Source organism: Myotis brandtii, unplaced genomic scaffold, assembly GCF_000412655.1.
Source record: "Myotis brandtii unplaced genomic scaffold, ASM41265v1 scaffold506, whole genome shotgun sequence".
Taxonomy (NCBI): domain Eukaryota; kingdom Metazoa; phylum Chordata; class Mammalia; order Chiroptera; family Vespertilionidae; genus Myotis; species Myotis brandtii.
In genome coordinates this window covers 516,418-538,860 of record NW_005369287.1, presented here as the reverse complement: position 1 = coordinate 538,860, position 22,443 = coordinate 516,418, and the positions used below count along the sequence as shown (strand labels likewise).

The 22,443-nt window shown below is 35.2% G+C and overlaps 1 protein-coding gene across 8 annotated transcripts in view; it reads left to right on the top strand.

The window, feature by feature from the left end:
* GOLGA4 (golgin A4) overlaps nt 1-22,443 on the top strand; it is an 86,279-nt gene that overhangs the window by 28,727 nt on the left and 35,109 nt on the right. For 7 of the 8 annotated variants that reach the window (XM_014548410.1, XM_005877077.2, XM_005877075.2 and 4 more), the window contains 7 exons: nt 183-239; nt 4,440-4,538; nt 4,888-5,017; nt 5,928-6,115; nt 6,404-6,487; nt 8,528-8,675; nt 20,648-20,826. In XM_014548410.1, the coding sequence (XP_014403896.1) occupies nt 183-239; nt 4,440-4,538; nt 4,888-5,017; nt 5,928-6,115; nt 6,404-6,487; nt 8,528-8,675; nt 20,648-20,826 (885 nt within the window). The remainder of the gene's footprint in view (nt 1-182; nt 240-4,439; nt 4,539-4,887; nt 5,018-5,927; nt 6,116-6,403; nt 6,488-8,527; nt 8,676-20,647; nt 20,827-22,443) is intronic. The other variant, XM_005877076.2, reaches the window with a different exon arrangement.

The following is a 22,443-nucleotide window of genomic DNA, read 5'->3' as shown; positions in this document are numbered from 1 at the left end:
AACTTTGTTTAACAGATTTTCAACATGGTTATACCTTAAGATTTTCAGTCCTGTACTCCATCCTCAGGTTATTTTTAGATAAACAGTTGTAATATTGTAAAAATAATTCTTTTTGACTTGCTTTGTATTACTATGTCATGCAGTTGTTTGACCAAACTTTATTTTTTTATTTTTAATTATAGGGTATATTAAGTCAGAGCCAGGATAAATCACTTCGGAGAATTTCAGAATTAAGAGAGGTAAGTTGTAGTGATTAGTACTTTGAGAATAGTAATTAAATCTCTTGTTTTTATCAGAACTATTGTACATGCTGGGGTAGTTTCATATGTACTTCAGTAGTTATAGCAATTACTAACCAGCTCAACCTACAAAACGAGGGGCCAATTCTTACAGTTTTTATTTGCGTGGTTTTCCTCAGCTATATAGGGTGCCCCTCCAAAATGTATACACACTTTGAATAATTATATAGGCAGTGTTTATTAAAATGTATTTCATTTTCAAAATTGGGCTATCAACTGTTAAAGTGTGTATACATTTTTTGTTACAGCCTGTATATTGTTGGTGGAATTAGTGAAATAGGAGTCTTAGCAATAGAATATCATTTGCCTGCATGAACAGTCAGTGGCAACTTTCAAGGCTAAACTGTCCCTTCAATTAGGTGTTTTAGGCTTCTTTTTGTTTTTCCTAACCAACAGTCTTTTTGGTAAAATAAAATAAAAATTTTGTCCATTGTAATTTTGGGGGATAATTTTTACAGTGATGTATTAGAATTCAGGCAAATATTTATTATTTGAAATAATGCTTTACTAATTTCTGCTTCTGTCCTATCTTGAAAAGGATGGACAATAATGGCTTATATTGGTTGGAGAATAGCATTCTGTATCTCTGCTACATCACTTATGAACATTTTAAAATATTTTAATTATAAAATAAAACAGATATAGAAAAATCATGCTAAAATATATATAGCTTACATGTATATGGTGAACACTGTTATAATCACCAGCAAGGTCAAGAAATAGAATGTTGCCAGTCACCTCAAAAACGCCTCACTGTTTCCTAACCCAATCACAGCTTCCTTTCTTTCTTCAGACTATTATCCTGTCTTTTATTGTACTTTGTTGTGTCTTTTTGTTTTATCACCATGTGTCTCTCAGACACTACAGTCTTGCCCAGGTAAATATTTTATATATATATATATATAATTTATTTATTTTAATCTTCACCTGATATCGATCTGCTGCCTCCTGCACACCCCCTACTGGGGATGTTCCCGCAACCAAGATACATGCCCTTGACCGGAATCGAACCTGGGACCTTTCAGTCAGCAGGCCGACGCTCTATCCACTGAGCCAAACCAGTTAGGGTGTATTTTTGATATATTTTTAAAGTCTCTTTAAATGTACACATTCCTGCATCCCTTTGTTTTCTTTATTGTTCATCTGTTGAAGAATCTGCTGATAAATTAGAACATTCAGAATTACTCATTTGTCTTACCCTAACGTTATAAACCAACAGTCTTGGAATAGCAATACTAATATACCAACATGAATTATGATTACTGAAATTAGTTAAATACATTTTTATATGCTATTCCCATTCCATCATTTAAAAAAATCTTTTTCCATATCTATCTATATTGTTAGATCATAAGCCATTACATATATATTCTTTCCCTATTAACCCTTGTGGTATATTTAATATTTGCCAAAGAAAGAGGCTATCCTATGTTCTCTTACTTCCCCCAACCTCTCCACTGCACACCCTAATCCTCATGCATGCTTTTCTGTAGTACTTAACTGATTTAGACAGACCAAAATTGGGTACAGTACTTTTATTTTGCTATATTAAAGTATTCAGAAAGTATTTTTTAGTATTTTATTTCTTCCCCTTGTGGTTATGAGTATATATAGAAATAGAGTCCATGAACATCTCTCCTAGTATTTTCTGGAGGACACACAAAACAAAACAACCGATCTATATAGGCAAATATTATGTTAGTACCTAGCATGTTAGGTGTTTTTAATGAATAAGATAAAGAAGTGAAAAGGTAAGTAGAAACAGTTTAAGGCCAGTTAAGTGAGGAATAAATGAAGACATTGTCTTAGATGTCTCCTCCTTTCTCTGTCCTTCTCTCTGTGTATGGCATGTACTTTTTCCAGGCTCTTCCAAATGCTATTTGTTATAAGCAGTTGCTTTTCTCAAAGCTGACTTCAGGGAGGGAGGGTTCATTTTTTTTCAGCTGAAATCACCTTGGAACATAATGGGTAGCATAGGACCGAGATAAAAATAGTGAAACAATTAAAGGTATTTGATACATTCCACTCATCAAAATTTCTCTGTAAAAAGGTAATCAGAAAAGACCTTGCAAAACTTAACGCATATAAATGTTAATCCCAGGGTATGCCAAAATGGTCAGCAGTAGGAGAATTATTGAATTAGTTGTCATATTTAGTAACATTATAGCCATTTTTAATTTTGTTAAAAAGTTTAATTATACTTCAGTATCTTATTCTTGTGCCTTGGACAGGGTTAGTTTAAGCAGTTCACTAAAGGGAGCATTTAGACTTTATTCAATGGCAGATAGACTACGTGGAAAATAGTTTTAAAATCATTACTGATTTAAACTTAAACTGGAAATACAGTTTATTTAGATTTCTGAAAGAGTTACTTTTCTTCCATAGGCTTACATTTAAACAAAATAGTTTGAGTGATTAAGGTTGATATATAAACTGTCATATCATGATAGTAAATCTTGAACATATTTTTTCATCTCTAAGTGGCTAACATGCAGATCCCCCCCCGTAAGATACTGAATTTTAAGATTGGACTTTAGAATCAGTATTGGCATCACTTTTTTTTTTAAGGATATAGTTAAGTTGTTAGAATATTTAAAAAAACGACATTCAAAATCTGAAAACCGTAGCATAAATTGAGGCATTTTTATGGGTTTGGCCTGTGCAAAGTCATGGAAAACAGTTCTTTCCAGACTTGTGGGTTATGGGCTGAAAAATGATCTCCAGTTCCTTCCAGAAATGGGGCACAGGAGAATTGTTATGGGGCTGCTTTTATTTCTTCAAGTGTGGACATTAAGAATAAGGAACCAGATTCTTCTGTTTTCATTATTTCATAAAGGTTTTTTTATTTTTTTTAAATTTATTTTTAAAATATATTTTATTGATTTTTTACAGAGAGGACGGGAGAGGGATAGAGAGTTAGAAACATCGATGAGAGAGAAACATTGATCAGCTGTCTTCTGCACACCTCCTACTGGGGATGTGCCCACAACTAAGGTACATGCCCTTGAACGGAATCGAACCTGGGGCCCTTCAGTCCGCAGACTGACGCTCTATCCACTGAGCCAAACCGGTTAGGGCTCATAAAGGTTTTTTTAAATAAAAAGTTAGGAAGGACATATTTTTAGAATAAATTACAGCTGTTTAAATAAAAGATTTGAATCTAAGAAAAACTCTCTACATTGACCTCTATTTCTTATTTCACCATGGATTCATGAAAACTTCATTCTGGACGTGTTCTGGAAGACCATCATTAGGAAACTACTACTGTGAGGGAAAGTCAAGTTAGGAGTCTTTAGTGAAAAAACCAGTAAATGAACTTAGAGATCTTGGGCAATGTGGGCGTGATGGGGAACAGAGGACAGTTAGTGCCTCAGTGTTTTGAGAATTAGTAAATTTGAAACAGTGTAAGAAGAGGGCGTTGCTTATAAGTCCTTGAAAATATTGTTTGAGGAAAATTTTCTAGCAAATGTGTGAGGGATGGATCAAGTCAGAGGAAGACTTCAGGTAAGAAAAGTAGGAATCCCAGAAAAATAGAGGTGTTTTGATGGGATATCTAAAATGTTCTAGAAGTTAGTTTCTAGCATGCCAGAGGAATAAGTGTAAGGGAAAAGCACCGAGGCCACAGGACAGCCCAGAGGGATAGAGGCCAATGGAATCAGGGAAGGGCAGAGAGGAAACTGTTAGAGACAGGAATACAGACAGGCCCTGAAGCCATGGAAAGCAGGTACGTTGAGGAGATCATTATGGTGACTGCTATAGCACAGAGGTAAAGATCATTGGATTCAGTTAGGAAGGCTCGTTTAAGGACCTAAAGAAAGCAGCATTTTGAGTAGAAGTTTCAGGAATTTTTTTTATTCTCAGGAATTTTTTTTATCCTCAATTCAGCATTCATTACAACTACAAAATATTATTATTGGATCTTCATATTCTAGAAGGATCAAAACTTATTTGCTGGTGTAAATATTAATGTTTTTTTAAAAAATACTAATGTTTTAAATACTGATTATCTCTTAATTATTGTTGCTGATACCTTATCTTAAGAGGAATGCAAATCCAGATTATGTTTCTAAATTTGAAAACTTCAAGTCTGTATTTTTTGTTTTATGCTAAAAACTACCTATAAAATCCTTTATGTGTTAGGAGCTCCAAATGGACCAGCAAGCAAAGAAACATCTCCAAGAGGAGTTTGATGCATCTTTAGAGGAAAAAGATCAATATATCAGTGTTCTCCAGACTCAGGTAAGAGATTAAAAGTGTGAAATTTTTGAATAGAGAAAAATAAAAGGAGTTTTGATGGGATATGTAATAGGTTCCAAATGTTTTTAAAAATGGGGTATTTTTAAAACTCTTTGCTTTTCCTCGGTTAATTTTAAGGATAATTGTTGATTTATTATCCTTTGGCTAACTGTGATATAATTGAAAGTAACAAATAAAAAATCAACTGCTTTGGGAGTAAACTTTTATTTTAATTGTTTCCCTCGGTATAGCAAAACGTATCTTTTACTCTGTCCTCTCTGTTGTAAAGAAAGTACTACTGCTATATTTTCTTTTGAATCATTTTTTTTCTAATGAAGCACATTTTTCTTAGGTTTCTCTGCTGAAACAACGGCTACGAAATGGCCCAATGAATATTGATTTAACAACACCACTCCCTCAAATGGAACCACAGGCTGAAGGCGTCACTGAAGAAAACACAGAGAGTGATGGAGTGGCAGTAGGTGAGCTTCATCTTGTCAAAACGTTAATTTAAAAATCAGAGGAGGGTGTTGAGAGACTCTAGGATCTGAGCTATTAGATATGGGCCGAGATAGACGTGTAAAGTACTCTTGATCCATTTCCAGGAAGATGCAAGAGTTTTTGTTGTTTTTTTAGTTCTTTGTTGTTGTTATTCAGGAGAAAGTAAGTAATTGTTTTAAGACTTGACAATCTGTGAGTAGTAGCACCTCATTTTCATTATAATTGAAATAAGTGTATTATACTTTTAAAAAATTTTTATCCTGTTTTATTGATAGCAATAGTTTTCATATAAACAGGATAGTTCTACTCGAGATTAATGAATATGTAATTGTTTGTTTATAAGTTTTTAAGTAATATTACTTACATGTTTCTGCATTCAATGGTGTCTGTTCTTGCCCTATTATTTGCTATCTAACTGGAAAAGAGTAGTTAATTTTTTTCTTAAAATCCATGTATAGTCCTCCCTACTCTTTGAGGTGCATATTCAATGAAATTTCTACTTTTTATTTACCAGCTCTTTGTCTCCAAGAGATTTGTGATAAACTTTTGGTCTAGCCAGAGCCACAGTAGCTGTCTGAGCAACCATCTTATAAGGGGCCCTGAAATTCCCCAGAAGTGTGAAAACTTCACTCATAAATGTAAGGAGATGGAAAAAGGTGTACTTACCAGAACTCTTTTCTAGGACAGATTAGAATACATTGGAAGGAATACTTTATTAATCCTTTTGGGATGGGAGCTAAGACAAAGGAAGGGTGCCCCTCTCTTGCTGATCTGGTTTAGGGTATAGCAGAGTGTTGGGACAGTCCTATGTACTAACAGAATGAACTGTTCTCATGAAGCCCTTATATTCCTCACTGACTGCCCCTGCTTGTGCTGCTTTATTGTTACTAGTTGGAGATGGAGCTTCTGCTAACTCACTGGAAATACTTCAGCAAAGAGTTAAGCGTCAAGAGAACCTACTGCAGCGTTGTAAGGAAACAATTCAGTCACGTAAGGAACAATGTACACTGTTAACCAGCGAAAAAGAAGCACTGCAGGAACAACTAGATGAAAGACTTCAAGAGCTAGAAAAGATTAAGGTAAAGAGCAAATGCGTTTTGTTTAATGTAGCCCCATCAAGCTAGATGCACAGGCCCCGGCGTGGCCTGCACCTCCTCTGCAAAGCCTTCTTCCTTCCCCTGTAGACAGCGTGGAGAGGGCACCCAAGTGCTCTGGGCTTCATATCAGTTACAATACTTTTGAGACATCTTGTGTACTGTTCTAGACTATGAGAAGTATCCAAATTAGAGAAAATGTTTAGAGTTCTCATATGAGGAGAAGCTTTATTAGAGATGGAAATGAATTTTTAAAATTTTTAAAATTTTTAGGAGCTTCATATGGCTGAGAAGACTAAACTTATCACTCAATTACGTGATGCAAAGAACTTAATTGAACAGCTTGAACAAGATAAGGTAAAACAATACTTATGATACTAAATTCACTTTTGGAAGCAATTGGAAGCATTCAGACCTCTGCTTTCCAAAATTATTGCAGCTGCTTCCATGAAAAATATTTTTGTTTTAATTTCTAGATTTATATAACTGTTAGCATTAGTTTTGTGTCATGTGAAGCTGATTCTCTGATTTCTGGATTTCAGTATTTTGATTTATAGATTAGAATAACTTGCAAAAGAAATCTGTTTATAGTATATAACATGTTTCAGAGAAAAGTTATTTATAATTAAGGCATTGCTAAATGTGGATGATAAAAGTATTGTCTTTCAAATAAAATGGAAACAGAATAATCTTTTAGATAAATTGCCTAAAAAATAGACAAGCATAAATAGAAAGAGATTGGTAGTGTAGAGTTAGAGCTGCAGCTGTAGCTATAGCAGCAATGACAACTGAAAAATTCATGGGCAAATAGTTTTGACTTAACTCTTTCAGTTCCAAGTTCTTGGGTCCTTTTTAAAAAGCAGCTCCCAGTTGGTTATACACCATCCACCATTTTCTTTAATATGCTGCTTTATAGCTACAGTAGCCATGCAATTAAGAACATGTCAGAGCCATTGTATTGAAATGTATTGGCAATCTTTTCATTCTATAATATCATTTTGCTAGTTTCTACTCTATACAATGTATGAAGGCCCACTTAAAAAAAAAAAAGCCTTTTTATTATGAAAAACTTAAAACACTTACAAAAGTAGAAAGATTAATGTTATGAATTCCTATGAACCCATCACCCAGCTTCAACAGTTAACATCGCATGGCTAATCTTATCTCATTTGTACATTCCCAACCCCCATTATCCTCAACCCTTTGGAACAAATGCAAGAAATCTTATCATTTCTTCCACAAGTATTTTAATGTATCTTTAAAGTAAAGGACTCCGTTTTTTATAAAAATATAACCACATAATCATGATCACATAAAAAATTTAATTTCTTAATACAATCAACTATCTAGTTAGTTTCAGATTTCCCTTTTGTCTCAGACATTATTTTTCCATTTTTATGAATCAGGATTCAAATAAGATTCTTTCATTGCAAGTGATTGATGTGACTGTTAAAACTTCTTTTAATCTGTAGGTTTCACTGCCCTCTTTTTCTGTTTCCTTTTTCTATTGTGATTTGGTATTTTGGGGAAACTGAAGGCCACGATTTTGTTTTGAAATTTTATATAATAATGCCTCACTTACCCAGTTTTTATCTGTCCACTTAATTAGCCATCTGGAAGAGTCATACATTAAAGCAGGGGTTTACAAACCCTGGAAGTAAAGTAATAATCTTCTTAAGGTAATAGCTGTCACAAAATCTTACTTTTCAAGGACAAGTTAAACCACCCCATTTTTTTGTTAGTCATGAATGACTGACTTGGTGGCCTTCATTTCTTGTGTAGGTTATTTGAGAGTGGGAAGACAGTAGCAATTAGAAAATTGGAGAAATGGAGGTGCCTCACTGACATAATAAGAATTAGTGGTGGATACATAGACTTTCACAAGGGGAAAGAGAAAAACAGGTAGATCTGCACCACGGTCTTGGTCCACCCAGTGTGGCAGCAGAACCTTACACTCTCAGCAGCCTCTGAGGCTTTCTCCACGTCACAGTGCAGATTCATAATTATAGTTCATGATGGGTCTGAGCCAAATACAAAAGGCTGTATTTTGTTCATTATAAACTGTTTACTAAGATGGGGGAAATATGGCAAACATTCATAGAAAGATTATAAGTTTTTAAACTAAAATATGTTTTTAATACTTAGAAGATTAAGCTTACTATTTTGATATCAGTAAATAAGAAATACACTGATAAGTCAGGTAACCAAGGTTATTACAGTAGACAGTGTAGTATATAGTGAAAAACACAGACTTCAGTTTATAAAATAATGAAAAAATTCTTATGCTGTATTTACTAAGAAGTACTTTGTTTTCTGCCTTTTAAAGTAAGTTTGATACATGCTATTGATGATGCAGTTTTGTTATGCAAACACTTTGGAGTCTTCCCTTCTGTTTAGGGAATGGTAATAGCAGAGACAAAACGGCAGATGCATGAAACCCTGGAGATGAAAGAAGAAGAAATTGCTCAACTTCGCAGTCGCATCAAACAGATGACTACCCAGGGAGAGGAATTACGGGAACAGAAAGAAAAGTCTGAAAGAGCTGGTAAGAACTCAGGGGTTACTCATTTTATGTTAGAGCTCAAAAGTCATGTAAAGTGCAACTTTTCCAACCAATTTAGAAAAATTAAAGATTGATAGAAATGCTTAACTGTAGAGACTCTGTGTAATACACTGGACTGTTCCTCGGAGGAGGCAGGGATGGTAAACTATGGCCTATTTATGTAGGGTTCTCAGCTGGTAATGATTTTTACATTATCAAGTAGTTGGATAAAGGCAGAAGAATATGTGACAGAGACCATATGTGTCCTGCAAAGCCTAAAATATTTACTGTCTTGCTCTTTATAGAAAATGTTTGCTGATCACTGCCTTAAATAACTGCTATCTTATAGCTTTAGAGTAAACAAAGTATAAGATATAGTCCGCTTTTTATTTTTTCATCCTCACCTGAAGATATTTTTTCCATTTATTTTATTTTATATTTTTTTAGAGAGAGTAGAAGGGAAGGAGGGAGAGAGAAACATTAAAGTGAGAGAGACACATTGATTGCTTGCCTCCGCACGTGCCCTGACGAGGGCCGGGATTGAACCAGTAACCCAGGTATGTGCTCCTAAACTGGCCAGGCTGACACTCTAACCACTGAGCATACCGGCCAAGGCTCTTGTCTGCTTTTTTTTTATAGTCTGCTTTTTAAAGGAATAATGAATAATTCAGTGTTATACATAATAATATTATGTTTTGACATAATAAATGCTAGGTTGTAAAGTGTAGGGACCAGCATAGTATTTTGATCCAACCAGCCCTCTCATACAGTACTGAGTAATGCTAGGAAAGAAGGGAGAGGCATTAGAAAGTGGAGATGGCAGAATGAACTGGTGCCTTTAGGTCAGTGAGGATGTGAGTTTTGAGTTGGGCTTCAAATGAATAGGATGGGCCTAAAGAGTGAGGTGGGGCAACACACATTTCAGAGGCTACAAGACCATAAACAGGCACAGGGTCGTTAGTGGGTGTGTAAATCAACTGAAAACTATTCCTGCTGAAGTGGGGAACAAAGTTGGATTATGAAGGAACTATTAACACATTAAGTGCCCAGTCAGTCACCGGTGACTGACACTATACTTTCCGTCCGGAAGACAAAACAGGCTAGGCGCTTAATGTGTTAAAATCTTAAAAGGTGAGTAGCTGAGTTTAGATTTGTTGTACAGGCAAAAAGAAACCAGTAGTAGGAAAGTATAATGTATGGAAGCTAGTGTTTTATGGAGAAAAGAAATGAAGGGGAAGTCAAAATTACAAGCAAAGGTAGAAATCCAGGTTTGAGGGACTGAGTGCTTTGGGCCACCTCAACTAGGATTGTGGCCTGGGAAGGAGGAAGTGTACAGTCTGCAGAATTTGGTATTTCATCAACTCCGAGGGGCAGAAGAAAAGGAGGGATCTAGGATGACTCCAAATTTTCAGCTTAGGAAACTGAATTAATAGTGTGAAATCAGAATAGGACATCTAAATGGGGAAATTGAGTAATGGGGTGAAATGATGAGTTTGCTTATTAAATGCTTTGAATTTGAGCCAATCATGAGCTTTTCAAATGAAATTGACTTGTAGGAATCTTTAATAATAAAAGTGTAATTAGACTGCACAGCTGAATGACCTTCTGGATGTCCTTCTGGATGAAGCTGTGGTGGCAGGGGCTGAGGAAGAGGTGGTTAGGGGCTTTCAGGCAGGCAGGCAGGCAGGCAGAGGCAGTTAGGGGTGATCAGGCAGGCAGGCAGAGGCGGTTAGGGGCGATCAGGCAGGCAGGCAGAGGCATTTAGGGGTGATCAGGCAGGCAGGCAGAATGGTTAGGAGCAATCTGGCAGGCAGGCAGAGGGGTTAGGGGCGATCAGGCAGGCAGGCAGGTGAGCGGTTAGGAGCCAGCGGTCCCGGATTGCGAGAGGGTGCAGGCTGGGCTGAGAGACCTCCCCCCTCTGAGCACGGATTTCGTGCACCAGGCCTCTAGTCTATATAATAAAAGCCTAAGCGACTGTTAAGGTGGAACTACTGGAACAACCAGTCGTTATGATGTGTACTGACCACTGGGGGCAGATGCTCAATGCAGGAGCTGCCCACTGGTGGTCAGTGTGCTCCCACAAGGGGAGCGCCGCTCAGCCAGAAGCTGGTCTCACAGCTGGTGAGCGCAGCTGCCACGGCAGGAGCCTCTTCTGACTCCGAGGCAGCACTACTGAGCAGCAGCAGCAGGCGCAGCGGGCTGGGATGAGTGCGAGCGGCGTGGCACCGTCCTCGATTCGGGCTCCTCTCTGGCTGCCTGCCACTTGGCACACTGCTACATCCCTTGAGGGGTCCTAGACTGTGAGAGGGATGTCCTGGACTAAGGGGACCCCTTTCTCCACACACCCCCACCCCCCGTGCACAAATTTTGTGCCCCGGGCCTCTAGTTTTGAAATAAGAAAATGGAGCAACTTTCAGGAGTCATTAGCTTAAGGTCGAAGCCTATGATTCAATCTGTAGGAGAGATTGATTTCTCTAAAAGATGAGATTTTACAGTTGTAGTAATGGCATTGGCAGTAGTAAAACCAATGGCAGAATGATTTTCAGTTGATTAATATACCCGCTATGTATGCACTGCTGCTGCTACTCCTACTGATAGCTAACAGTTATTTTATGCAAGGCTCTATTATAAATGCCTCACTTGTATTTACTTGTGTGTGTACTTATATTTAATCATCACAATTCCTATGAAGTAGGTATTATTATTATTATTCTCATTTTACAAATAAGAAAACCCAAGAACATAGAAGGTAAATAACTTACCTACATTCATGCACAGAGAGTAAGTGTATAGTCAGGTTTTGATTCCAGGCATTTTGAGTCCAGAGTCTGCTCTTAACCAGAGGGATGAGTTTAACAGAGAGAAATCAATTAAAAAGGCACCAAGAAGTCATAGGAATTATGGAAAGTTATACTTTTTTGGGGGAATATCAGAGGCATTTCCAGAAGTGGGGGAGATAGGATGAAAACTTAAAAAAAAAGGTCTTTGAATTTGGTGAGGATTTGATTCCCAGGATGCAGTTTCAGAAATGTAGAAACTAGATTGTAGTTAATTCACATGTGGGATAAAAATTTCCCAGATAACTATTCTAGTCACCTCTTTAATAATAGTCTTCCTCCTCTTGCTTCTTCAAAATTCATATGTGTTTTGTCTTTAAATATGATTTACATAAGACTATATTTTTATAAATAACTGATAGCCTGTAAATTGAGAAAAATTTCTGTTAATAGTACTGTCAAAATATTAAAAATTAATAAAGATAGGATTAAGACTTAAAGTTATTTAATATACATTCCCTTTGGAAAATCTTTGGATTACAGTTTTAAGTGCTGTTATAGATATTTAAAATTTTATTTTGGGTCATAATTATTGAGGGCTGTGATAGAAAGTTGTAACTCATTCACACTGAAGATACTGCCTTTTAAGTCTATTATGGAAACTAGTTTTGGGCACCAACTGCATTTCATCTAATGGTCATAATTGAGTCTGAACTGAACTGTTCATATATAAAATGATTCTTAGACATTTCACATATAAAGTGTATATGCCAACTGACATAAAAAATTCTAACTTAGTGCTAAACGTAAGAAAAGGTCTTTGAAAGGAAGTAGAGTTTCCATAAATAGTATGTGAACATCATCTGGTTCTTGGAGAATTCAGTTGCTCTGTTAAATATTTGTTTTTTTCTTAGAGTTAAAATTCAAAGGCTAAATACAGGTAGTCCTCGGGTTACATTGGACTCGATGACGTATGTCGTTTTGTGGTTATGTCGCCATCTCCCATTTATTTATAAAAAAAAAAAGTTCCGTCATTTCGACGTATGTACATATGAGCTTTATGTTTTTTATTATTTATTTACCACAAGTAAAGGTCAGGAATTGTTATCTTTCTTTTAAAATTTTTTTTACTGTTTCATGTCATTAACTGCTATGTATGTGCTCCATGTGAGTGATGTAGGTGTTTATGTAGGTGGGTTCCGACTTATGGCGAAAATCGCATTACGTCACGCCATAGGAATGGATCTCTGACATAACCCGAGGACTTACTGTACATAAGAGCTGGCCATGTGAAGGAAACATTAACAATATTAAAGCTTGCAGTTGTTAAGATTTTTAGAAGTAAATTGTCCTGTATAATAAAAGGCTAATATGCAAATTGTCCCTCTACTAGGAGTTTGGGAGTTCAACCAGGGGGTGGGGCTGGCTGGCCAATCCCCCATGTCCCCTCCCCTCAACTGGTCCCGCCCCCGGTCTCTCCTACCCCCCTACCCCCCTCCGATCGGGCGGGCCGTCTGGACCCCACCCATGCATTAATTTGTGCACCGGGCCTCTAGTATAAAATAATTACCGAAGAATACAAACTTTCCTAATGTATTTTCAACTGTAAAAAGTTTAACTCTGATATATTTAATCATTTTTGACATGTATTTCTTTGGCTTGCTTATTCTGGAGGTCAAAATTGGTTCAACTATATTCCCCATACTTTTAATGGAAAACAGTCTATTGCACTGCTCTTCTTAGTTTTTCTAGATGAACTGTGGTGCCTCCCATATGTTGGAGGACAAAAGAAATTGGAATGTTTATTATTTTTCAAAAGGAGAATTTTATCATAAAATATTGAGACTATGTGAACATGGTGACATGCCTAATTTAGGATGCTATATCAACCTATCGTACTTATTCTACTTTCTAGTGGAATTGTTAGGCATTTTTTTAAAGTATCATACTATATCATTCTTGTCTTGTTAAAATTATTTATTTTATTTGGTAAAAGAAGACAAATAAATACATTTGTTATAATCATTTTACTACAACTGTTGATAGTATTTCTTTCTAGACACCACTTAAGAACAGATAGTCATATCTTTAAGTAAACAGATTTTTAAACTTAGAGAAGTCTGGTGATTTAGCTTAAGTGCATAATGCTGTATTTTATGGGTGCTAGGTATTATTGCTAATTGTCTAGAATATTATCTCTTCAATACAGTACCAGTATAAAAAGTTAATGCTACTAATATTCACACTAGGTCGTGTGTGTGTGTGTGTGTGTGTGTGTGTGTGTGTGTTTCAACCAGGATATGAGGTGAGAGTAGTTGGCTAGTTATTAATGCAGGGTATTACAAAAAACACTGGAAAAAAGAAAAAATGAAAGTATATCACTGTTGTTTTAGTACACTTTCATTTAGTCTTTTTTCTAATCCTTATTTTTACATTATTGTAAATAATATTTTACCATATTGTATATACAAATTTGCATGCTCCTTTTTTCTCCATTTAATATTATATTAGGAGTACTTTTACACATTGCTAAAGTACTAACATTTTAATGGCTGTGTCAGAATGCATGCACATCATTTACTTAACCATTTCCCTACAGATTAATGTCTAGATTATTTTATATTTCCGGTATTATGAATAATACTATAACAATCCTGAGATACAACCCATTTCATATTTGAATTTTTTCTCAGGGTAAATTCTTACCTATAGACTTTTAGTCTTTTTTGTTAGTTACCTTTAAGTGATTTAAATAAAGCCAATATAAAAAGAGAACTCACGTTAGAATGTTAACTCCTACCCCCTCCTTTAAAATGTCCTTGCCTATAAGTATGCAAGATTAATAAAATATTCTGCTTGGATTAGGAAAGATTCCAGAGTGCACTATCTTTGTAACAAGCTCTGTTTCCCTCTCATGCACCCTGTCTTTGCTGAAGTTATGTGTTTTATATGATTGGCTGCATTTAAAAACTTAGATTAGCTTATGACATTCTTTGCTTTTTTATTGCCATGTTGTGTTTGTGGAGGAAATAAGTTTTTTTATTAATTTGTATAGTATAGGTTTGATACACCAAAGACATTCAGTAGAACGTATTTATTTGATGTTTGAAAGACCCTTTAAAAGAGTTTATATATTTAAATAAAGTATAAGATTTATGCATATTTATATAATAAACAAAAATCACAGGTATATTTAAGTGCTTTGTTAGTTGTTGATAATTTATGTAACAGAGTTTTCTTGGAGTCTTAAGTCTCACAAAACATCTTATTTTTGTGCATCCACACATGCCAATAAGTGAATCATGGTGCCTTTCCCAAGCCTTGTATGAACAGGACTGGGGTAAGGGCTATTTGTTTTCTTATCATGGTGCTTAGGATAAGCCTTACAAAGAAAATTCCATGTTTCTCAGGCAAAAAGAAAAAAAATATGCTTTAAAGTACAGTTAAGTCTGCCATGTTAGATAAATTACATATTTTGGCACTAAATGAATAGCTTATGGAAAAATGTATTATTTTAAATGGAATTAGAGTTTTATTCATTATAGATTGTTTATTTAATAGTCATGTATTTGTAGGTGCTCAACACATTTCTACAGTACTAGCTATGCACCCATATATCTAGGTAGTCATTGTTACCCTGCACTTGTTTATGGCACTGTCACTGTTCTGGAAAACATCAGCAAGCAGAAGAACACATTTCTACAGAATCATACCTTCATTTACTCAGCTTTAGCCTAATATTTTCCAAGATCAGATTGATGTTTTTAAGGTTTTTTAATAGATAAATCTATATAAAAACATGAAATTTATATAGATCTATAAAGTACATGAAATTTTGGATAGATCTATACATTTTAAAAAGTCAAAGCATAATTGATCTACAGAATGAATTTTCTTATGCATTTTGGAAAGTAGTTTAAAAAGTAGATCTCCATGGTACATGTGATGTTTATTAAATATCCGAAGGCCCCAATTTATATGTAAATATTGCAGTGTCTGGTTTGTGCCACTGGGTGGTAGTATTACTTTATTTTCACTTAAACTCTAGAGGAGTGGTTTTCAAAATTTTTTGGTCTTATGGACCTCTCTATACTCTTACAATTTACTGAGGATTACAAAGAGCTTTTGTTTATGTGGGTTATATGTAGTGATATTTATTGTATTAAAAATTTAAAAATGTTTGTTTAGTTCATTTAAAAATAACAGTTATAAGCCTATTACATAGTATTAGTTAAATACTTTTATGAAAATTACCTGTATTTTCCAAAACACAATTTTGTGTGCAGAGTGGCCTTGTTTTATATTTTTGCTAATCTCATTGTTTAGCGTAATAGAAGATAGCTGGATTTTATATCTGTTTTTGCATTTAATCTGTTGTGATATGTTGTTTTGGTTGAAATATATGAAGAAAATCTCCCCTCATGTAGATATGTATTTGGAACGGGAGGACCTGACAGGCCCTCTGAAAGGGTCTCAGGACCCATGGATCTTTGGATCACACTTTGAAAACTGCCACTAGATTTGCTTTTATTCACAAGTCTTGATGATTAGATGGGAATTCTGATAAAAATTCTTTTGGTTGCTTTTTCTGTTGATTTGCATTTTATTCATTTTGCAGTATAACCTGTGTTTTAATTTAATATCACATGCATTTTGCAGCTTTTTTTCTTTTTGCTGGGATAAAGACTTGGGCGCTAGCTTACTTATTCATATTTTGATGTTCTCAATCAGCTTCTTAGGATCAACATTTCATTGAGGGACTGGCAACCTTCCCACATTTCTGCATGTTTGTTTATTGTCTGTAGTGGGAGTAGAAGTGGGTCTTGTTATTCTTATAGTAACATGTCCTCTGGAACAGTGCAACAAACCCGTAATGCTACTTGGAATCTCAGAATTCTGGCTTTTGTTATACGGTTAGTAAGGGCATTAAGGATGAGGACAGGAAAAGGTGGTGAAGTGGCAAAAGCAAATGCCACATTCTTCCTACCTTTACCTAAGGATTAATTCTTCTATTTCTCTCCCCTTCTTACTACTTCAACTTTTGTGTGTGTGTGGAAAATTTTTCTTTATGTCACCCAGTACCTTGCATATGGCAGACATCCAAAATATATGATGAATGAATGGTTGGATTATTGAGCTGTTGCCAACATTTCTCATTTAACTCTTGCAGTGAGCATTTGTCCCTTTTATAGTTCCCATAGATGCGAATGAACCTCATCCGAAGTAGAAAGTGAGGAGCTAGCAATAAAAGGCCTCCATATTTTACTTTTGGCGGAGGACCATTAAATTTTTGCCTAGAAATATTTTCGAAGTTTTTTTTTAAATAAAAATTGCCTGAGATACATTGAATTTTGCTTTGGAAGAACACAGTGTGTTCTTGCAACATTCGGTGGCAGTTTGTGCTTAGCGTCCCGGTGGTGTGTGCTGTGACCGTGGCTTTCCCGAGCACTCTTGCATGTTGGCAGAGACTTGTCAGCTGTGCTGATGTATGCTTTCATTCTCCCCACTCACTTGTCCTTCATTGGTAATTGCAAGATAAACTATGTAGATGTTCAGAACATACTTCTTTAGTACTCACATTAAGATCCTAGCATAGTTTCATTTGGGACACCAATTTACTGTACCTGGTTTTTGCAACATCAGAAAGTGAGATGTTTCTGGTTAGTAAGTAAACTCTCAGTGTATCCTCTTCAGCATTGAAATGGGACTCATTATTGAAGACAGACTTCCTGTAAGGAGGTTGCTTCATTTGTGGTACAGTGTAGAATCCTGAATGGGTTTGAAATACGTTTCCTATGTGTGGATATATGCAATGTGTTTTAATGCCTTTTTTTGTATTTAGCATTTTTGTAAAGGAAGATGAGAATGGAAAGCAGTTGAGTTTTTTTATGTCTGTCTGAGGTATAACATGCTACATTTTGTTGAGTTAGAAGCCATCAGTAATTGCATGGTCCAAAAATTCTGGTTTAGTAAGATATATTATTGCTCACTTGAACTTGATCAATGTCAGCATTCTTAGTTTTTAAAAATAATGCAAGGTAAGAGTTGTTTGTCAAATACAATTTTAAGTTTCATCATCAAGCCTATATATTCAAGTTGATTTATCATCTGAGGAAAAAACTGGGTGCCTTAGTTCTTGCATTTGAATGAGGACATTGAATTAAAAGATCTCTAGGTAGCCTGGCCAGTGTGGCTCAGTGGTTGAACGTTGTCCCATGCACCAAGAGGTCGCTGGTTCAATTCCCAGTCAGGGCACATGCCCGGGTTGCAGGCTAAATCCCCAGTAGGGGGCGTGCAGGAGGCAGCCGATCAGTGTTTCTATCTTTCTCTCTCCCTTCCTCTCTCTGAAATAAATGAAAACTTAAAAAAAAAGATCTCTAGGTATCTATAATAATAAAAGCATAATATGTTAATTAGATCTGATGTCCTTCCGGACGACCCTCCCGATGAAGCCGGGCCTATGAGGGAAGCCCGGGTCCCAGGAGACAGAGGGAAGCCAGTGCCAGCAGCCGGGGGAAGGAAGGCTTACTCTTGCATGAATTCATGCATCAGGCCTCTAGTAAAATTATATGGTTCTCTGACATGGTAGCAGAAGATGGGAGAGAAGATTAAATTTAGATGGAAAGAACTGTGGAACCAGATCTAATTTAATTATTATGATGGATAATCAAATGACTTAAGAACAGTGGATTAAACACTAAAATTAGAATCTAATGCAGGAGAATATTCTAAAATTTTCTGGTTGTGATAAAATAATAAAAAATTAAAAAAATTTTCTGGTTGTGGTTAGAAAACTTCATTATTGGAAAATTATATCTAAACTTTGTGGCATGGATTTTTTTGTTTGAAAAAGTGAGAGCACTACGTCTATTTTTATACTGTACTGGATTCTGGAATTTTAAAAATAAAAACAAGGAAAATTCACTTGGAATTGACTGTATACAGTTTTGTTTTATTTTGCTTAATTGACAAAAGTTTTTCATTTAAAACTCTATTTTGCTGAAAGAATATAAAAAGTATCTTCAGGTTCTCCAGAGCCTGATTTAAAATATTTCTGAGAAGTGCTTCGAAATGCTAAGTTATAATTTTACATGCTGAATAATGACAGTAATGCAAAGATGCTGATGACATCCAAGCATTAAGAATGTTATCATTCCTTTCTCCATGTTTTCCTTTTCCACATTTAAACCTTCAGCACAAACTAAGCAGTAAGCACCCTTACAGAATCTCTTTCCCATAATTGATCACTTTACTTGATTTCTAAGAAATTAGGAAATGAAATTTCTTGTTAGTAGTGAGATTTTTTTTTTAAGTTTGACATGAGAATTTGAAAAAAATTTCTCAGGGGAGGATATGTTTGTTGATTTTTAAAGAGAGGAAGGCAGAAAGAGAGAGAGGGGGGAGGGAGGGAGAAACTTCAATTGTGAGATAGAAACATGCCCAACCAGGGATCGAACCTGCAACCTAGGTATGTGCCCTGACCAGGAATCAAACCTACAACCTTGTGGTGTACAGGACAACGCTCTAACTGAGCCACACCAGTCAGGGCAGCACTAAAATTTATAGTAAAGGAATATCTAAAACAAAGACAACATTGTCTTTTAAATACTTTATTTTCTAACATATTTATATCTAAGAATTATCATCTTGTTGTTGGCAGACAAATACCAGTAAAACTAGTATAGTAATCTTTAAAAATAATTTCAGCTAATTAATGTTTCTTTGAAATTTAGAGTGTCAGCATTAGTTTTATGGTCTGGACATATAAAATGAATAAATCAGATAGATTTGTTTTTATGTCAAAGTTACATGGTTGTCCAGAGAAGTTTTTGTTTAAATGTTAAGCAATGTAAATTATGTTTCCCAGTTGTTAGTAGAATTCAGCCTTTCTTGCCTTTTTCTGTACTAATGCAATTTGCTATTAAGAAAATGCTTTAGAACAGATTCTGCCTTTAGGTATGAACTTGCTGTGCTTAAACAACTCTCCGTTAAGCCACGGTGTGGTTAATAAAAGGGTTTTTCCCCCCGAGATACCATAGGTTAAAGTTCCACATTTCTTAGACCACTGGGAGTGAAAATGCCCCATATATGTCAATGAACTATCCCCCCTGACATACATTTCTTGATAGGATTAAAAACGTGTCTTAATAATTGATGTTTTATTTATAGTCCATCTCAGTGGCAAAGAGAAGTCTGGTGTCTTCTATTCTATGAGGGCTAGAGAAAATAATCTAGAATGATAAAAACAGTAGGTTTTTACAGGGTATCATTATGCCAGTAGAGAGTGTGTGTGCATGTACATACACATACATATACATTGCACATGGGCATGCACATACACAAACACACATACACATATACACACAAATATACATAAACATACATGCATACATATTTTTGGTGCCAAGTTACCCAGCTGTTGCACCCAACACATCTAATTTTGTTTGATCTGGGTGAGCTGTTTGGCCTCCTTCAAGATCATAATACTCTAGGCTAGATGTTTGTTTTTTGCAGGCCCCGATTTTTACTTATTTCACCTAAGAATTTCCTGCTGGTAGTACTTTTCTATACACCGATGAATTAGATAAAGTTTTCTAGTTAACGGTCCTAGTTCAAAATTTATACAGGAAGTAGGTTTCATTTCAAAATACATTGTTTAATTATGTGATTCAGCCAGTAAATGTTAAAAACAACAACATTCTATTCTTTTACTACATGGTTAATAGGTTTTTAAAAGTAAGATTAGTCAAAGAATAACTTTTACATTAAAAATGTCCTAGTGAATAAATAATATTAACTAATTATTGATAATAGATAACTGCATATCAAACAAAAAAAGCAATTAAAATTACATAGTACAGAAGTAGGTATAAGACATTGAGTTTCTTATCTCTAAGGGCAATTGTGGGTAGAGTGGGAAACCATTAGTAATTAAATATTTGTTTCAGACTTCTGAGCTTCAGTTCATATACGCATTGTACATCCTAATCCAGAACTCAATAACAAATTGGATTCAGTGACTGAACATTTCTTGTGGCTTTGTTGAACCACTTAGAAGTATCTCCTGGCTTAAACACTGATGAGTTTTTTTAACCTGTCCTGCTACTGCTGCTCTTAGTTCTTTAAATTGAATGTAAAACACTTTAGCTCGATGATAGTATTTCTTGAGATACTTGTTTTCTGCTGTTTTCATTATAGCTTTTGAGGAACTTGAAAAAGCTTTGAGTACAGCCCAAAAAACAGAAGAATCACGGAGAAAAATGAAGGCAGAAATGGATGAACAAATAAAAGCTCTTGAAAAAACAAGTGAGGAGGAACGCATCAGTCTTCAACAAGAATTAAGTCGGGTGAAACAGGAGGTTGTTGATGTAATGAAGGTAAGAATAATCCTAGATTGAAATGGGCTACAGTAATTTGAAAACTTGAGTCTTATACTTTTCTGACAATATTTGAGTATAAAGAAGAGCTATTTTGTATTTTAGAACTTGACCATTTCATGTTGTTCAAGATATAGGAAAAAAGCACTTTGATGAGAAATGCTTATATCTTTTTGTATATACTTCCCAGAGGTAGTCTGCATATAATTTCTCTTTTATGTTTTAAAATTTTCTCTTTAATTTTTATTTTTTTAAAAATATATTTTATTGTTTTTTTTGTTTTTTTTTACAGAGAGGGAGGGAGAGGGATAGAGAGTTAGAAACATTGATGAGAGAGAAACATCGATCAGCTGCCTCCTGCACACTCCCCATTGGGTATGTGCCCACAACCAAGGTACATGCTCTTGACCGGAATCGAACCCGGGACCCTTGAGTCCGCAGGCCGAAGCTCCACTGAGCCAAACCGGTTAGGGCTCTTCTCTTTAATTTTTAAATACAAAAGATAGCATGTTATATATACTGTTCTATATTTTGCCTTTTCACTTAATCTGCCTTAGAGATTATTCTTTATCATTGGTAATTGATAATGATGCCCATTTGTTTTATTTTATTTATTTATTTTTGTTTTTTGTTAATCCTCACCTGAGGATATTTTTCCATTGATTTTTAGGAAGAGAGAGGAAAAGACAGAGAGAAACATTGATGTGAGAGAAACACATCGATTGGTTGCCTCTGACCAGGGCCAGGGCCCGAGGAGCCTGCAACCAAGATATGTGCCCTTGACCGAATCGAACCCGGACCCTTTGGTCTGCAGGCTGACACTCTATCCACTGAGCCAAACCACTAGGGCAATGATGCCCATTTGTTTTAAAGACTGCTCTGGATTTCATTATATGAATGTCTCATAATTTAATCAGTCTTAAACTAATAGATATTTAGTATACTTTTCACTATTGCAGATGAGTATTCTTATCTGCTCACATATATATTTTTTCAGGGTGGATTCCTTAGAAGTAGAATATTACTCAGGCAGAGATTTATGTTATTTTTAAATTATTGCATAGTTGCTACAAACTGCATGAAGGACAGTTTATATTCTCACAAGTAATGTGTTAGAATATGTTCCCCCCCTTCACAAAGATGGTGTTGCCTAACTTTGTTATCTTTCCACGCTCATTAGTTAAAAAAAGATATCATTGTAGTGTTAATGTTCATATCTCTTACCAGTATGATAAACACATTTTTATATGTTTAAAAAGAATTTGTAGTTTTTCTTTTAGAGCTACCTGTTCAAATCCTTGACTCATTTTCCTATTGGGTTCTTGGACTTTTTCTTACCGATTTATAGAAGCTCTTTACTTATGGTAGGAATTATCTGTTCAGATATAAGATGCTTTTATCCAAATAATTTCCCTGTTTTTTACTTGTTGACTTTGTTTATGTTATTTGTTGTTTTTGGCCATGCAGAAAATTTTCTTTTTTTAAAATGCTATTTGGATTATTGTCCTTTAAAAATATGTTCTTACTTGAGATCATTTTTGAAAATTCTATATTTTCTTCTGGCACTTACCTGCTTTTAATTTTTATGGTTAAATTTTTGATTCAACTAGAATTTAT